This window comes from Gymnoscopelus braueri (genome assembly GCF_963280865.1).
Source record: "Gymnoscopelus braueri genome assembly, chromosome: 19".
In the NCBI taxonomy this organism is placed as follows: Eukaryota; Metazoa; Chordata; class Actinopteri; order Myctophiformes; family Myctophidae; genus Gymnoscopelus; species Gymnoscopelus braueri.
This window is the reverse complement of record NC_137621.1, coordinates 20,598,545-20,612,400: the sequence shown is the minus strand read 5'-3', so window position 1 is coordinate 20,612,400 and position 13,856 is coordinate 20,598,545. Positions and strand designations below refer to the sequence as shown.

Sequence of the window (13,856 nt, the reverse complement as noted above, 5' to 3'; positions counted from 1 at the left end):
CTCTCTAGGTGCCCACTCGTCCAGGTGCCCAGTTATCTCCACCCCTAAGTGCTCACTCGTCCAGGTGCCCACATGTCCCTAGTGTCCACTGTCCAGATGGTTTTGCTGTGGGGAGCCCCCTGGCGGTCCCGACCTACAGGTTGTCTGAAGTAGAGTGACATCACAGTTCCCAGTGATGTCATCACCTGACGCTGCTCTTTAAGGCTGTGTGTTGTGTTCTGCAGGGAAACGGATTATTCTGTTTGACTGACTGACTGACTGACTGAGCAGATTGAAGTGCAGTATCTACAGTAAAGACAGTGAAGCAGTTACTCAACAACAGAGAATGGAGAAACAGGGACTAGAGAAACATGGCTTGGAGGAGGTTCTGGTGCCGATGAAGACATCAGTGCAGGGCAACGCCGCCCCCGTGAGGCAGACGTGGACCCGACAGCTGGACTTCATCATGACTTGCATGGGCTTTGCCGTGGGCCTGGGCAACGTGTGGCGCTTCCCCTACCTTGTCTACAAGAACGGCGGAGGAGTGTTTCTGATCCCCTACATGCTGCTTGTATTCCTGGTGGGCATTCCGATCTTCTTTCTGGAGATAGCCATGGGTCAGTTCATGAAGGCGGGAGGCGTCAACGCATGGAACATCGCTCCTCTGTTTAGCGGTCTGGGTTACTCCTCCATGGTGCTTGTGTTTCTTTTCAACACCAATTACATCGTCATCATAGCGTGGTCGTTATACTACTTTATCGTATCCTTGTCCTCTACATTCAGCTGGTCCACCCTCCCCTGGAGCACATGCGGAAATGATTGGAACACGGCGAGTTGTGTGGAGGATTTTAGCCAGGGCAAATGTCTGATGAACAGCACCTTGGGGAACAACATCCCCTTCCCTCCCAACGTGACTTGCGAGGACCTCGCTCGTAACGCACGATCGCCCGTTACAGAGTTCTGGGAGAACAAGGTGCTGAACATCTCCGGCGGTTTGGATCAGCCCGGTGCGCTGAGCTGGGAGCTGGCGTTGTGTCTGCTGGCTGTTTGGGTCATCGTGTATTTCTGCGTATGGAAAGGAGTCGAGTCCACTGGCAAGGTCGCGTATTTCACTGCAACCTTCCCCTATGTGATTCTCATCATCTTGTTAGGCAAAGGACTCACACTTCCCGGAGCTTACGATGGCATTGTGTACTACCTCAACCCCGACTGGTCCAAACTGGGCGAGGCGCGAATGTGGACCGACGCTGCGAATCAGATCTTCTTCTCCTATTCCATAGGATTGGGAGCCTTGAGCGCTCTGGGCAGCTATAACCGGTTCAACTACGACTGCTACAGAGACGCCTACATTCTGTCCCTGATAAACAGCGGAACCAGCTTCTTGGCCGGGTTCGTTGTCTTTGCCATACTGGGATTCATGGCCACCGAACAGGGAGTGAGTATCAACGAGGTGGCCGAGTCAGGCCCGGGGCTGGCGTTCATAGCATACCCCAAAGCTGTGACTATGATGCCTGGAGCGCCCATCTGGGGCACGTTGTTCTTCTTCATGCTGCTGCTGCTGGGAGTGGGCAGCCAGTTTGCGGCCGTCGAAGGGTTCGTAACGGGGGTGCTGGACATTCTTCCAAGGAGATTCGACCATCGCTACCGACGGGAGATCGTTGTGGCGCTGTACAGTTTACTGTGCTTCATCATCGGCCTTTCCATGATAACACAGGGGGGTATGTATGTGTTCCAGCTATATGACTACTATGGCGTCACTGGAATTACGTTGCTCTGGCAAGCATCGTGGCAATGTATAGTGGTGGCCTGGGTCTATGGAGCTGATCGCTTCATGGATGATGTCGTTCGCATGATCGGCTACAGACCGCGGCTGACATGGTATATGAAATGCTGTTGGTCCTTCCTCAGCCCCTGCATCTGTGTGGGCGTCTTCTTATTTTACCTGATTAACTACGAGCCCTTGACCTACAACAAAACGTATGTGTATCCGTGGTGGGGTGAGATGATCGGCTGGTGCCTTTCTCTGTCCTCGATGTTCTGTGGACCTGCTATCCTGCTCTACAAGCTCTGCCGTTCCAAAGGTACGTTGAAGAAGCGCTGGGTCAGTCTGACCGCTCCTGTGTGGGGTCCTCATCATCTGGAGGACATGTCTCCAGACACAGACATGAAGTCTCTGCCGTCTCTGTCCCGGGGGACAGAGGACAAGATAGCATTGTCTGGGATTGATGACGAGAGTGTCGTTTAGGGCCGACTATGCAAGAGCATGTGTGTGTGTGTGTGTGTGTGTGTGTGTGTGTGTGTGTGTGTGTGTGTGTGTGTGTGTGTGTGTGTGTGTGTGTGTGTGTGTGTGTGTGTGTGTGTGTGTGTCCGATACTGCACTGTAATAGCTGCATAGAGGACAGGCCCAACCAGTATTTTTATGTATTTATTTTTTATTAGAAACAAATTGGAGGGAGGGCTGGGGGAGCCTTTTCATCCACTTACTGTGTAAGTACAGTATATAGGATTACATTACAATGTACACAAAAACAAACAAAAAAGTAGGAAAATCCTTCGCCAAAGTCAAATGTGGGGGTAACAGCAAAGCAGACAGTTTTATGATTTAAAACATAATCATTAGAGAGAGAGAGAGAGAGAGAGAGAGAGAGAGAGCGGGAGAGAGAGGGAGAGAGAGAGAGAGAGAGAGAGAGAGAGAGAGAGAGAAGAAACAGCTTGCTCTCACTGATTCACCATATGCACATTTACGTGCACCCGTCCAGTGTACAGTAGAGACCCCTAGTGTGCATTTCTGCATGTGCGTTAGTACTCCTCTCCTCAGGGGGCCACGGCGTGTTTCCTGGCGAGGAGTTTGAGAACTACTATCTGCACTTTAGCGTCCGTCCGGTCGTTGCTTGACGTAAACACATGAATCTCCCCCCAAGGACCCCCACTTTGAGAACCAATGGCTTAGGTGGCGCAAATAAAGGGAACACTATTTATTAGGGCGACTCGTGCCCGCTGCAACTGAGAATACCCCGCCCAAGGAAACCAAAAAATGTATGGAAGAATAACGTGGCTGAAAGCCATTAGTGGAATATGTTGAATGTAAGAGCTTTTCACGGCATTCTCATGTGCTTATCAAGCACTTCTAAGCCACTTCTTCCAGTGGCCTCTTTCTTCTCCCGACTGTAAGATTGCCCGAGCGGCCAAGGCAGCAAATCAGTGGCAACCTTCAATCATGAAGTCTTTATTTTTATCACTTTATTTTTTACATATTTCTTTGACATTATTGTGTCCAACCATGTATATGCGCACATACTACATATTTTATTTTTAGTTACCTTCGGGACCCTCCCCGCTTTCTTTGGTGTTTCGACCAGGTGGGCGTGTTTTAAATACCTAAGCCCTAACCTTACAAAAACTATGCCCAACTCTAACCTTAACCCTGACCTCACAAATACTATGCCTAACACCCAACCTTAACCTCACAGAAACTAATGGCTAAACCTAACCTCAAAACCACACCCACCTGTGCGAAACACTGGGAAAAGAGAGTTTGGTGCACCTTCATCTCCTCAAGAGGAGGAACCCCTGGACTTTGGTGACCCCATGGCCTTTCCTCTATTATTGTCTCCGCCAGGCCTAAAGTCATGGCCGAGACTATGTTTTTCACCCTGTCCATCCGTGTCCGTGTGTCTGTCTGTGAACAGCTAATCTCTACATTTTTTAAATCAGCCTCATGGTGGTGCTATAACAGGCCAATTCATGTTTTTACCTACAGTATAACTGCATGATCAGTGTAAAACTGTTTATGCCACTCCCTAGAGGCCAAAGAAAAACCTTTGCTCTGCATTTTTCACATCTGCCTTTTATAGCGCCACCAGGAGGCCGACATATGTAAAACATTTTTGTTTATATTACCCCTTCAGATTGAATCCAAATTTCACACAAATCGGTACACATGATCATTCTCTATAGTCATGTGATCAAGACGGATCTGTTTGATTTTTCATATTCCATCCTGATTGGCTAAGATTGACATCTAAAGTTTGCAGGAGTGGCCTGTTTTGAACAAAATGCTGCAAATCATGAATGCAGCGTCCGATTGCGGTGGAAATTTGCACGCACATTCACACTACGTTGAGGAACAAACGACACCCTTTAAACATTGCCCTATTATAGCTCCACCAGGAGGCAGATTTAAAAATATATATATATATATCACTCCTACAAATTTTGTCCAAACATCACGCAAATCGCTACACATTATCTCTATAGCAATCTGGGAACCCATCGCCAACTGAAAATGAAAAACAGCGCCCTCTGCTGTTTGTTCTATGTCTGTTGGCTCTGGGCGGAAGAAAACGTAGAGCCAGAGCGCAAAGGAAACCGGTGTTTTGTATGCCTTCAGCGCGTCACTTCCGGTTGGTGCGACTATGTTTTCATTCCCACTAACTATTTCTACACGGAACACTAACACCACTTCTCCCAGAGAACATCGATCGTTTTGGTTATAAGCCCACTTGTTTCTATGATGAAAGAGTAAGTTAAAATGTGAATATCTTTCCGTGGTTTTGTCTGCTCCGCGGACGTTATTGTTAAATTAGTTTCGGTTTGTTTCGAGGGGGGAAGGATGGACGGACACGTGAATCCCGCCCACTACATTTGATTGGGTAAAGCGCGGCCCGCTTCCTGATCTGAAGGCACGCCCATGCGCACTTGTTATGACGAACCTCCCCGACAGATTCCAACGCAGTGCAGAATCTGTTCTTGAGAGATTATCTCTATAGTCAAGTGATCAAGACGGATCTGTCCGATTTTTCACATTCCATCCTGATTGGCAAATTCCGAACGTTGCTGGCCCACACTAACCTACTTGACCTGGCGGGAGACCTGTGCTCCGAGGAGCACTTTTTCTAGTTTTCATTAATGGATTTATCAGTGAGCTACTGAGCTTACTATGAGTATGAGAGGCGAGCACAACGTTTTAATTAATTATTACTATTAGTTAAAGGATTAATTCAGCTTTATATTATATTTATACAATTTATTATGACTATTTTCATTAGACAATTGCGGATTTATCAGTGAGCTTACTATGAGCACAACGTTTTAGTGGACACTAGCTCCTGCTAGTGTCTGCAGCAGAAGCGCGCGTAGCACTCACCTCTCCCCAGCCTGTGAGCCCTCCCCCGGTGGAAGGCACGACCCGTACCGCCTCGCTTACGATCGCTCAGATCACTTACCACCTGGCTCAGATCAGACGAGAGACGACCCGCTGAATTTAAATATAATTATTACTAAGCGGAAGAAAAGAAACTAACAAGGATTCCCCTAGTAGCGGCGAGCAAAGCGGGAAGAGGCCAGCGCCGAATCCCCGCCCGCGGTGGCCGCGGGAAATGTGGCGTACAGGAGCCGGCTTTGTGTCTGATAGATGCTCAGCCCGTGGACGGTGTGAGGCCGGTAGTGGCCACCGTCTCCTCGGAGTCTGGTTGTTTGTGAATGCAGCCCAAGCCCAAAGCTGGTGGTAAACTCCATTTAGCCAGGCGCACTTTCTCCGCGGCATGTGTCGCGACCGGCTCTGGGCCGGCCTGGAAGGGCTCGGGGTGAAGGTGGCTCAGGTTGCTCACGCGCCTGAGCTTTACTGCGCCCCCCGCCCGACTTCGCCATTTCCCCCCGGGGCTGTGGACTGAGGTATCTCTGGGCACAGGGCTCCCTAACCCCGGTGCGACTGTCGACCTGGACGAACTGCCCCAAGCGCGTCCTGACCGCGTCGCTTCGCCATGGCGGGGACCGGGCCTCGTACAGGTACAGCGGGTGCTAGGGGTCGGCGATGATGTCGCCTACCCTACCCACCAGACCCGTCTTGAAACACGGACCAAGGAGTCTAACGCACAACGGCACAAGTCGGAGGGCTTGCTCGAAACTGGGGGGGTTTCCACCTGCAGGTTGTCTGAAATAGAGTGACATCACAGTTCCCAGTGATGTCGTCGCCTGACGCTGCTATTTAAGGCTATGTGTTGTCTACTGCAGGGAAACTGATTATTCTGTTTTGCTGACTGACTGTGGAGATTCATGTACAGTTTTTACAGTAAAACAGTGAAGCAGTTATTCATTGATAGAGAATGGAGAAACAGGGACTAGAGAAACTTGGCTTGGAGGAGGTTCTGGTGACGAAGAAGACATCATCAATGCAGGGCAACGCCGCCCCCGTGAGGCAGACGTGGACCCGACAGCTGGACTTCATCATGGCCTGCATGAGCTTCGCCGTGGGCCTAGGCAACGTGTGGCGCTTCCCCTACCTTGTCTACACGAACGGCGGAGGAGTGTTTCTGATCCCCTACGTGCTGTTTGTGTTCATGGCGGGCATTCCGATCTTCTTCCTGGAGATAGCCATGGGTCAGTTCATGAAGGCAGGAGGCGTCAACGCATGGAACATCGCTCCTCTGTTTAGAGGTCTGGGTTACTCCTCCATGGTGCTCCTATTTCTTTCAAACACCTACTACAGCGTTGTCTTAGCGTGGTCGTTCTACTACTTCATCGTATCCTTGTCCTCTACCTTCAGCTGGTCCACCCTCCCCTGGAGCACTTGCGGCAACGAGTGGAACACGGCGGGGTGCGTGGAAGATTTTAGCCAGGGCAAAAGTCTGATGAACAGCACCCTGGCGAACAACATCCCTCCCAACGTGACTTGTGAGGACCTCGCTTGTGCTGCGCGATCGCCCGTTACAGAGTTCTGGGAGAACAAGGTGCTGAACATCTCCGGCGGATTGGATCAGCCTGGTGCGCTGAGCTGGGAGCTGGCATTGTGTCTGCTGGCTGCTTGGGTCATCGTGTATTTCTGTGTATGGAAAGGAGTCAAGTCCACCGCCAAGGTCGCGTACTTCACAGCAACCTTCCCCTATGTGATTCTCGTCATCTTGCTGGGCAAAGGACTCACGCTTCCTGGAGCTTACGACGGCATTGTGTACTACCTCAAGCCTGACTGGTCCAAACTGGGCGAGGCACGGATGTGGATCAACGCTGCGACTCAGATCTTCTACTCCTATTCCATCGGAGTAGGAGCCCTGAGCGCTCTGGGCAGCTACAACCGGTTCAACAACGACTGCTACAGAGACGCCTACGTTCTGTCCCTGATAAACAGCGGAACCAGCTTCTTGGCCGGGTTCGTCGTCTTTTCCATACTGGGATTCATGGCCGCCGAACAGGGAGTGAGTATCAACGAGGTGGCAGAGTCAGGCCCGGGGCTGGCGTTCATAGCATACCCCAAAGCTGTGAGTATGATGCCCGGAGCGCCCATCTGGGCCGCGTTGTTCTTCTTCATGTTGCTGCTGCTGGGAGTGGGCAGCCAGTATGCGTCCGTCGAAGGGTTCGTAACCGGGATATTGGACATGCTTCCAAGGAAATTCGACCATCGCTACCGGCGGGAGATCGGTGTGGCGCTGTACTCTTTACTGTGCTTCATCATCGGCCTCTCCATGATAACACAAGGGGGTATGTATGTATTCCAGCTATTTGACTACTATGCCGTCAGTGGAATTACGCTGCTCTGGCAAGCATCGTGGCAATGTATAGTGGTGGCCTGGGTCTATGGAGCTGATCGCTTCATGGATGACGTTGCTCGCATGATCGGCTACAGACCGCGGCTGACATGGTGTATGAAATGCTGTTGGTCTTTCTTCAGCCCCTGCATCTGTGTAGGCGTCTTCTTATTTTACCTGATTAACTACACGCCCTTGATCTACAACAAAGCGTACGTGTATCCGTGGTGGGCCGAGATGATCGGCTGGTGCCTTTCTTTGTCTTCTATGTTCTGTTTACCTGCTATCCTACTCTACAAGCTCTGCCGCGCCGAAGGCACTTTGAAGAAGCGCTGGGTCAGTCTGACCGCTCCTGTGTGGGGTCCTCATCATCTGGAAGACATGTCTCCAGACACAGACAAGAAGTCTCTGCCGTCTCTGTCCCGAGGGAAAGAGGAAAAGAGAGCATTGTCTGGGATGGACGACGAGAGTGTTGTTTAGGCCCGACTATGCAAGAGCATTGTGTGTGTGTTTGTGTGTGTCTGTGTCTAATACAGTACTGTAATAGCTGCTATAGTATTGGAAGGAAGCATTAAGAGTACCGTACAAATGGAGTGCCGTTCCCTTTATGAAAAAGTTAGAATAAAATACAATAGAACATTTTGAACACAATACTAACGTTGCAGTGCACAGGAGGGTAGTCCATAGAGGACAGGCTCAACCAGTATTTTTATGTATTTATTTTTATTAAAAACAAATTGGGGGGAGGGCTGGGGGAACCTTTTAATCCACTTACTGTGTAAGTACAGTATATATGATTACAATGTACTCAAAAACAAAAAAGAAGTAGGAAAATCTATTAAAATATCTAAATTCTCTCTCTGGCTGTATGAGCTGAGAGGCAAACTGCTATTAACTAGAATAACTGCACCTGAACACCAACCATCTCAACACAATGCAATAAAAAACAATCAAAACACCACCTATAACACTATGCGGGCAGAGGAGCCAATACATTGAGTAAATGCCACCGAGGTGTATGGAAAGAGAGAGAGAGAAAAAAAGAAACAGCTTGCTCTCCCTGATTCACCATATCATTGCTGTCCGGCAGAAACCAGCTAGCTCCATTTTGACGCTTTTGCATTATTTTATTTTTTTCATAAATCAGGGCCATTGAACACCCTTTACGTCTGTGTGTTGGTAAAACAAGACCAGGAGACCTGGTTCTGCCAGACCCAGACTTCACATGACGTGTCAGCCTGTGTCTATGCCCATGTATGGACGAAAGGGGGACAGACTTTTATGGCTGGGGCCTAAGGACAAAGTGACCAAAACCTGTTTTTTGCCCATGTATGGAGAAAACAGGTACAAAACATGCCCGTGTATGGACGAAAGGGGGACAGACTTTTATGGCTGGGGCCTAAGGACAAAGTGACCATGCCCATGTATGGACGAAACAGGTACAAAGCCTCATGTAAGCCGACCCCTTGGGTCTGGCAAAAATATTGAACCAATGAAAAGCATTAAAAAGCGCTTCTGACAAAACCAGCTAACTCCATTGGATCCTCAAAATGTCTGCTAAACCAGCTAACTGCACCGGAGTTAGCTGGTTTTGCTGACTCCAGGCTCCACCCCCTTTGATGAACAAAACCTCCTAACTCCACTTTTTTTAATTTCATGAAAAATTTACATTTTGAAGTTAGCTGGTTTTTGCCGGACAGCAGAGATATGCACATTTACGTGCACCCGTCCAGTGTACAGTAGAGACCCCTCGCGTGCATTTCTGCATATGTGCGTTACTCCTCTCCTCAGGGGGCCACGGCCTGTTTCTTGGCGAAGAGTTTGAGAACTGCTAACTGCACTTTAGCGTCCGTCTGGTCGTTGTTTGACGTAAACACATGAATCCCTCCCCCCAAGGACCCCCACTGTGAGAACCAATGGCTTAGGTGGCGCAAATAAAGGTAACACTATTTATTAGGGCGACTCGTGCCCCCTTCAACTGAGAACACCCCGCCCAAGGAAACAAAGAAATGTATGGAAGAATAACGTGGCTGAAAGCCATTAGTGGAATATGTTGAATGTAAGAGCTTTTCACGGCATTCTCATGTGCTTATCAAGCACTTCTAAAAGCATAAAAGCAACTTCCAGTGGCCTCTTTCTTCTCCCGACTGTAAGATTGCCCGAGCGGCCAAGGCAGCAAATCAGTGGCAACCTTCAATCATGAAGTCTTTATTTTTATCACTTTTTTTTTAAACATATTTATTTGACAGTAAGTATTGTGTCCAACCTGTCATCTCATCTCTCATACACAGACTGACTCCCTTATATAGGTGGGTCCCTATTACCTGGCTAGCTCATACCATTCCCCAGGTACCTCCAAAATATTCCCACACCTATAAACACAACAATTTTACTTAAAACACTATCACATGTATATGCACACTTAGTTACTACATATTTTACTTTTACTTACCTTCGGGCCCCTCCCCTCTTTCTTTGGTGTTTCGACCAGGTGGGCGTGTTTAAATGCCTAAACCCTAACCTTACAAAAACTATGCCCAACTCTAACCTTAACCCTGACCTCACAAATACTATGCCTAAAACCCAACCTTAACCTCACAGCAACTAATGCCTAAACCTAACCTCAAAACCACACCCACCTGTGCGAAACACTGGGAAAAGAGAGTTTGGTGCACCTCATCTATTTAAGAGGAGGAACCCCTGGACTTTGGTGACCCCATGGCCTTTCCTCTATTATTGTCTCCGCCAGGCCGAAAGTCATGGCCGAGACTATGTTTTACACCCTGTCCGTCCATCTGTTTGTCTGTGAAAAGCTAATCTCTACATTTTTCAAATCAGCCTCATGGTGGTGCTATAACAGGCCAATTCATGTTTGCCAGACCCAGGGGGTCAGGCCTACATGAGGCTTTGTCGGTCCCCTTTTGCTATCGTTTTCGTCCATATATGGACGAAAACATTTTCTTACATGCCCCTCTTTTTGATTGGTCAAGCTTAGCGTGACGTAGTTTAGAAACCATTCAGATTTCCGGCCATTCAGATTTCAACCACTAGGGGTCTGGCAGTACCAGGTCCCCTGGTTCCCTTGTTTTACCTATAACTGCATGATCAGTGTAAAACTTTGTATGCCACTCCCTAAAGGCCAAAGAAAAACCTTTGCTCTGCATTTTTCACATCTGCCTTTTATAGCGCCACCAGGAGGCCGACTTATGTAAAAAAAATAATTTGATATTACTCCTTCATATTGAATCCAAATTTCACACAAATCACCGGGTCGACGATGATGTCGCCTACCCTACCCACCAGACCCGTCTTGAAACACGGACCAAGGAGTCCAACGCGCGCACGAGTCGGAGGGCTCGCTCGAAACTGGGGGGGTTTCCACCTACAGGTTGTCTGAAATAGAATGACATCACAGTTCCCAGTGATGTCGTCGCCTGACACTGCTATTTAAGGCTATGTGTTGTGTTCTGCACGGAAACTGATCATTCTGTACAGTATTTACAGTAAAAACAGAGGAGCAGTTATTCAATGATAGGGAATGGAGAAACAGGGACTAGAGAAACTTGGCTTGGCCGAGGTTCTGGTGACGAAGAAGACATCATCAGTGCAGGGCAACGCCGCCCCCGTGAGGCAGACGTGGACCCGACAGCTGGACTTCATCATGACTTGCATGGGCTTTGCCGTGGGCTTGGCCAACGTGTGGCGCTTCCCCTACCTTGTCTACGAGAACGGAGGAGGAGTGTTTCTGATCGCCTACGTGCTGTTTGTGTTCCTGGCGGGCATTCCAATCTTCTTCCTGGAGATAGCCATGGGTCAGTTCATGAAGGCGGGAGGCGTCAACGCGTGGAACATCGCTCCTCTGTTTAACGGTCTGGGTTACGCCTCCATGGTGCTTGTGTTTCTTGTAAACACCTACTACAGCGTCGTCATAGCGTGGTCGTTCTACTACTTCATCGTATCCTTGTCCTCTACCTTCAGCTGGTCCACCCTCCCCTGGAGCACCTGCGGAAACGAGTGGAACACGGCGAGGTGCGTGGAGGATTTTAGCCAGGGCAAATGTCTGATGAACGGCACCCTCGGGAACAACATCACCTTCCCTCCTAACGTGACTTGCAAGGACCCCGTTACCGAGTTCTGGGAGAACAAGGTGCTGAGCATCTCCGGCGGTTTGGATCAGCCCGGTGCACTGAGCTGGGAGCTGGCGTTGTGTCTGCTGGCTGTTTGGGTCATCGTGTATTTCTGCGTATGGAAAGGAGTCAAGTCCACGGGTAAGGTCGCGTACTTCACGGCAACCTTCCCCTATGTGATTCTCATAATCTTGCTGGGCAAAGGACTCACGCTTCCCGGAGCTTACAACGGCATTGTGTACTACCTCAAGCCTGACTGGTCCAAACTGGGCGAGGCACGGATGTGGATCAACGCTGCGACTCAGATCTTCTTCTCCTATTCCATCGGAATGGGAGCCCTGACCGCTCTGGGCAGCTACAACCGGTTCAACAACGACTGCTACAGAGACGCCTACGTTCTGTCCCTGATAAACAGCGGAACCAGCTTCTTGGCCGGGTTCGTCGTCTTTTCCATACTGGGATTCATGGCCGCCGAACAGGGAGTGAGTATCGAGGAGGTGGCCATGTCGGGCCCGGGGATGGCGTTCATAGCGTACCCCAAAGCTGTGACTATGATGCCCGGAGCGCCCATCTGGGCCGCGTTGTTCTTCTTCATGCTGCTGCTGCTGGGAGTGGGCAGCCAGTTTGCGGCCGTCGAAGGGTTCGTAACGGGGATACTGGATGTGCTTCCAAGGAGATTCGACCATCGCTACCGACGGGAGATCGTCGTGGCACTCTACTCTCTACTGTGCTTCATCATCGAACTCTCCATGATAACACAGGGGGGTATGTATGTCTTCCACCTATATGACACCTATGCCGTCAGTGGAATTACGCTGCTCTGGCAAGCATCGTGGCAATGTATAGTGGTGGCCTGGGTCTATGGAGCTGATCGCTTCATGGATGATGTCGTTCGCATGATCGGCTACAGACCGCGGCTGACATGGTGTATGAAATGCTGTTGGTCTTTCCTCAGCCCCTGCATCTGTGTGGGCGTCTTCTTATTTTACCTGATTAACTACCCGCCCTTGACCTACAACAAAACATACGTGTATCCGTGGTGGGGTGAGATGATCGGCTGGTGCCTTTCTCTGTCCTCGATGTTCTGTGGACCTGCTATCCTGCTCTACAAGCTCTACCGCGCCGAAGGCACGTTGAAGAAGCGTTGGGTCCGTCTGACCGCTCCTGTGTGGGGTCCTCATCATCTGGAGGACATGTCTCCAGACACAGACATGAAGTCTCTGCCGTCTCTGTCCCGAGGGAAAGAGGATAAGAGAGCATTGTCTGGGATGGACGACGAGAGTGTCGTTTAGGCCCGACTATGCAAGAGCATTGTGTGTGTGTGTGTGTGTGTGTGTGTGTGTGTGTGTGCGCGCGTGTGCGTGTGTGTGTGTGTCCGATACAGTACTGTAATAGCTGCTATAGTATTGGAAGGAAGCATTAAGAGTACCGTACAAATGGAGTGCCGTTCCCTTTATGGAAAAAATTTAATAAAATACAATAGAACGTTTTGAACACAATACTAACGTTGCACTGCACAGGAGGGTAGTCCATAGAGGACAGGCCGAACCAGTGTTCTTTTATTTAATTTTTTTTATTAAAAACAAATTGGGGGGAGGGCTGGGGGATCCTTTTAGTCCGCTTACTGTGTAAGTACAGTATATAGGATTACAATGTACACAACACAAAAAACTGTAGGTAGGAAAATCCTTCACCAAAGTGAAATGTGGGGGTAACAGTAAAACAGTAAAACAGTTTCAATTATCATTTAAAACATAACAATCCTCTCTGGCTGTATAAGCTGAGAGGCAACCTGCTATTAACTAGAGTAACTGCACCTGAACACCAACCATCTCAACACAATGCAATAAAAAACAATCAAAACACCACCACCTATAACACTATGCGGGCAGAGGAGCCAAAACGTTGAGTAAATGCCAGTGAGGTGTATGGAGAGAGAGAGAGGGAGAGAGAGAGAAGAAACAGCTTGCTCTCACTGATTCACCATATGCACATTTACGTGCACCCGTCCAGTGTACAGTAGAGACCCCTCGAGTGCATTTCTGCATGTGCGTTACTCCTCTCAGCCTCTCAGGGGCTGTTTCCTGGAGCTTGAGAACTGCTATCTGCACTTTAGCGTCCGTCCGGTCGTTGTTTGACGTAAACACATGAATCCCTCCCCCTAAGGACCCCGACTTTGAGAACCAATGGCTCACTTGGTATCACCCTCCCGGAACTAATAAACAGGGTG

General features: G+C 49.3%; 3 protein-coding genes across 3 annotated transcripts; all 3 read left to right on the top strand.

Moving 5' to 3' along the window:
- Window positions 1–325: 325 nt before the first annotated feature.
- On the top strand, window positions 326–2,224 carry LOC308074709 (sodium- and chloride-dependent creatine transporter 1-like; the record flags this gene model as incomplete). The annotated part of the gene is made up of 1 exon (XM_080414214.1): window positions 326–2,224. The coding sequence occupies one exon, from the start codon at window positions 326–328 to the stop codon at window positions 2,222–2,224; it is 1,899 nt and encodes a 632-aa protein (XP_080270340.1).
- Window positions 2,225–6,185: 3,961 nt separating this feature from the next.
- Window positions 6,186–7,979, top strand: LOC308074708 (sodium- and chloride-dependent creatine transporter 1-like; the record flags this gene model as incomplete). Its single annotated transcript, XM_080414213.1, has 1 exon — window positions 6,186–7,979. Exon 1 carries the CDS (start codon window positions 6,207–6,209, stop codon window positions 7,977–7,979), a length of 1,773 nt encoding a protein of 590 aa, XP_080270339.1. The 5' UTR covers window positions 6,186–6,206.
- A 3,160-nt stretch (window positions 7,980–11,139) lies between these two features.
- LOC308074707 (sodium- and chloride-dependent creatine transporter 1-like) lies at window positions 11,140–12,918 on the top strand (the record flags this gene model as incomplete). Its single annotated transcript, XM_080414212.1, has 1 exon — window positions 11,140–12,918. The coding sequence occupies exon 1, from the start codon at window positions 11,161–11,163 to the stop codon at window positions 12,916–12,918; it is 1,758 nt and encodes a 585-aa protein (XP_080270338.1). The 5' UTR covers window positions 11,140–11,160.
- Between the last annotated feature and the right edge of the window lie 938 nt (window positions 12,919–13,856).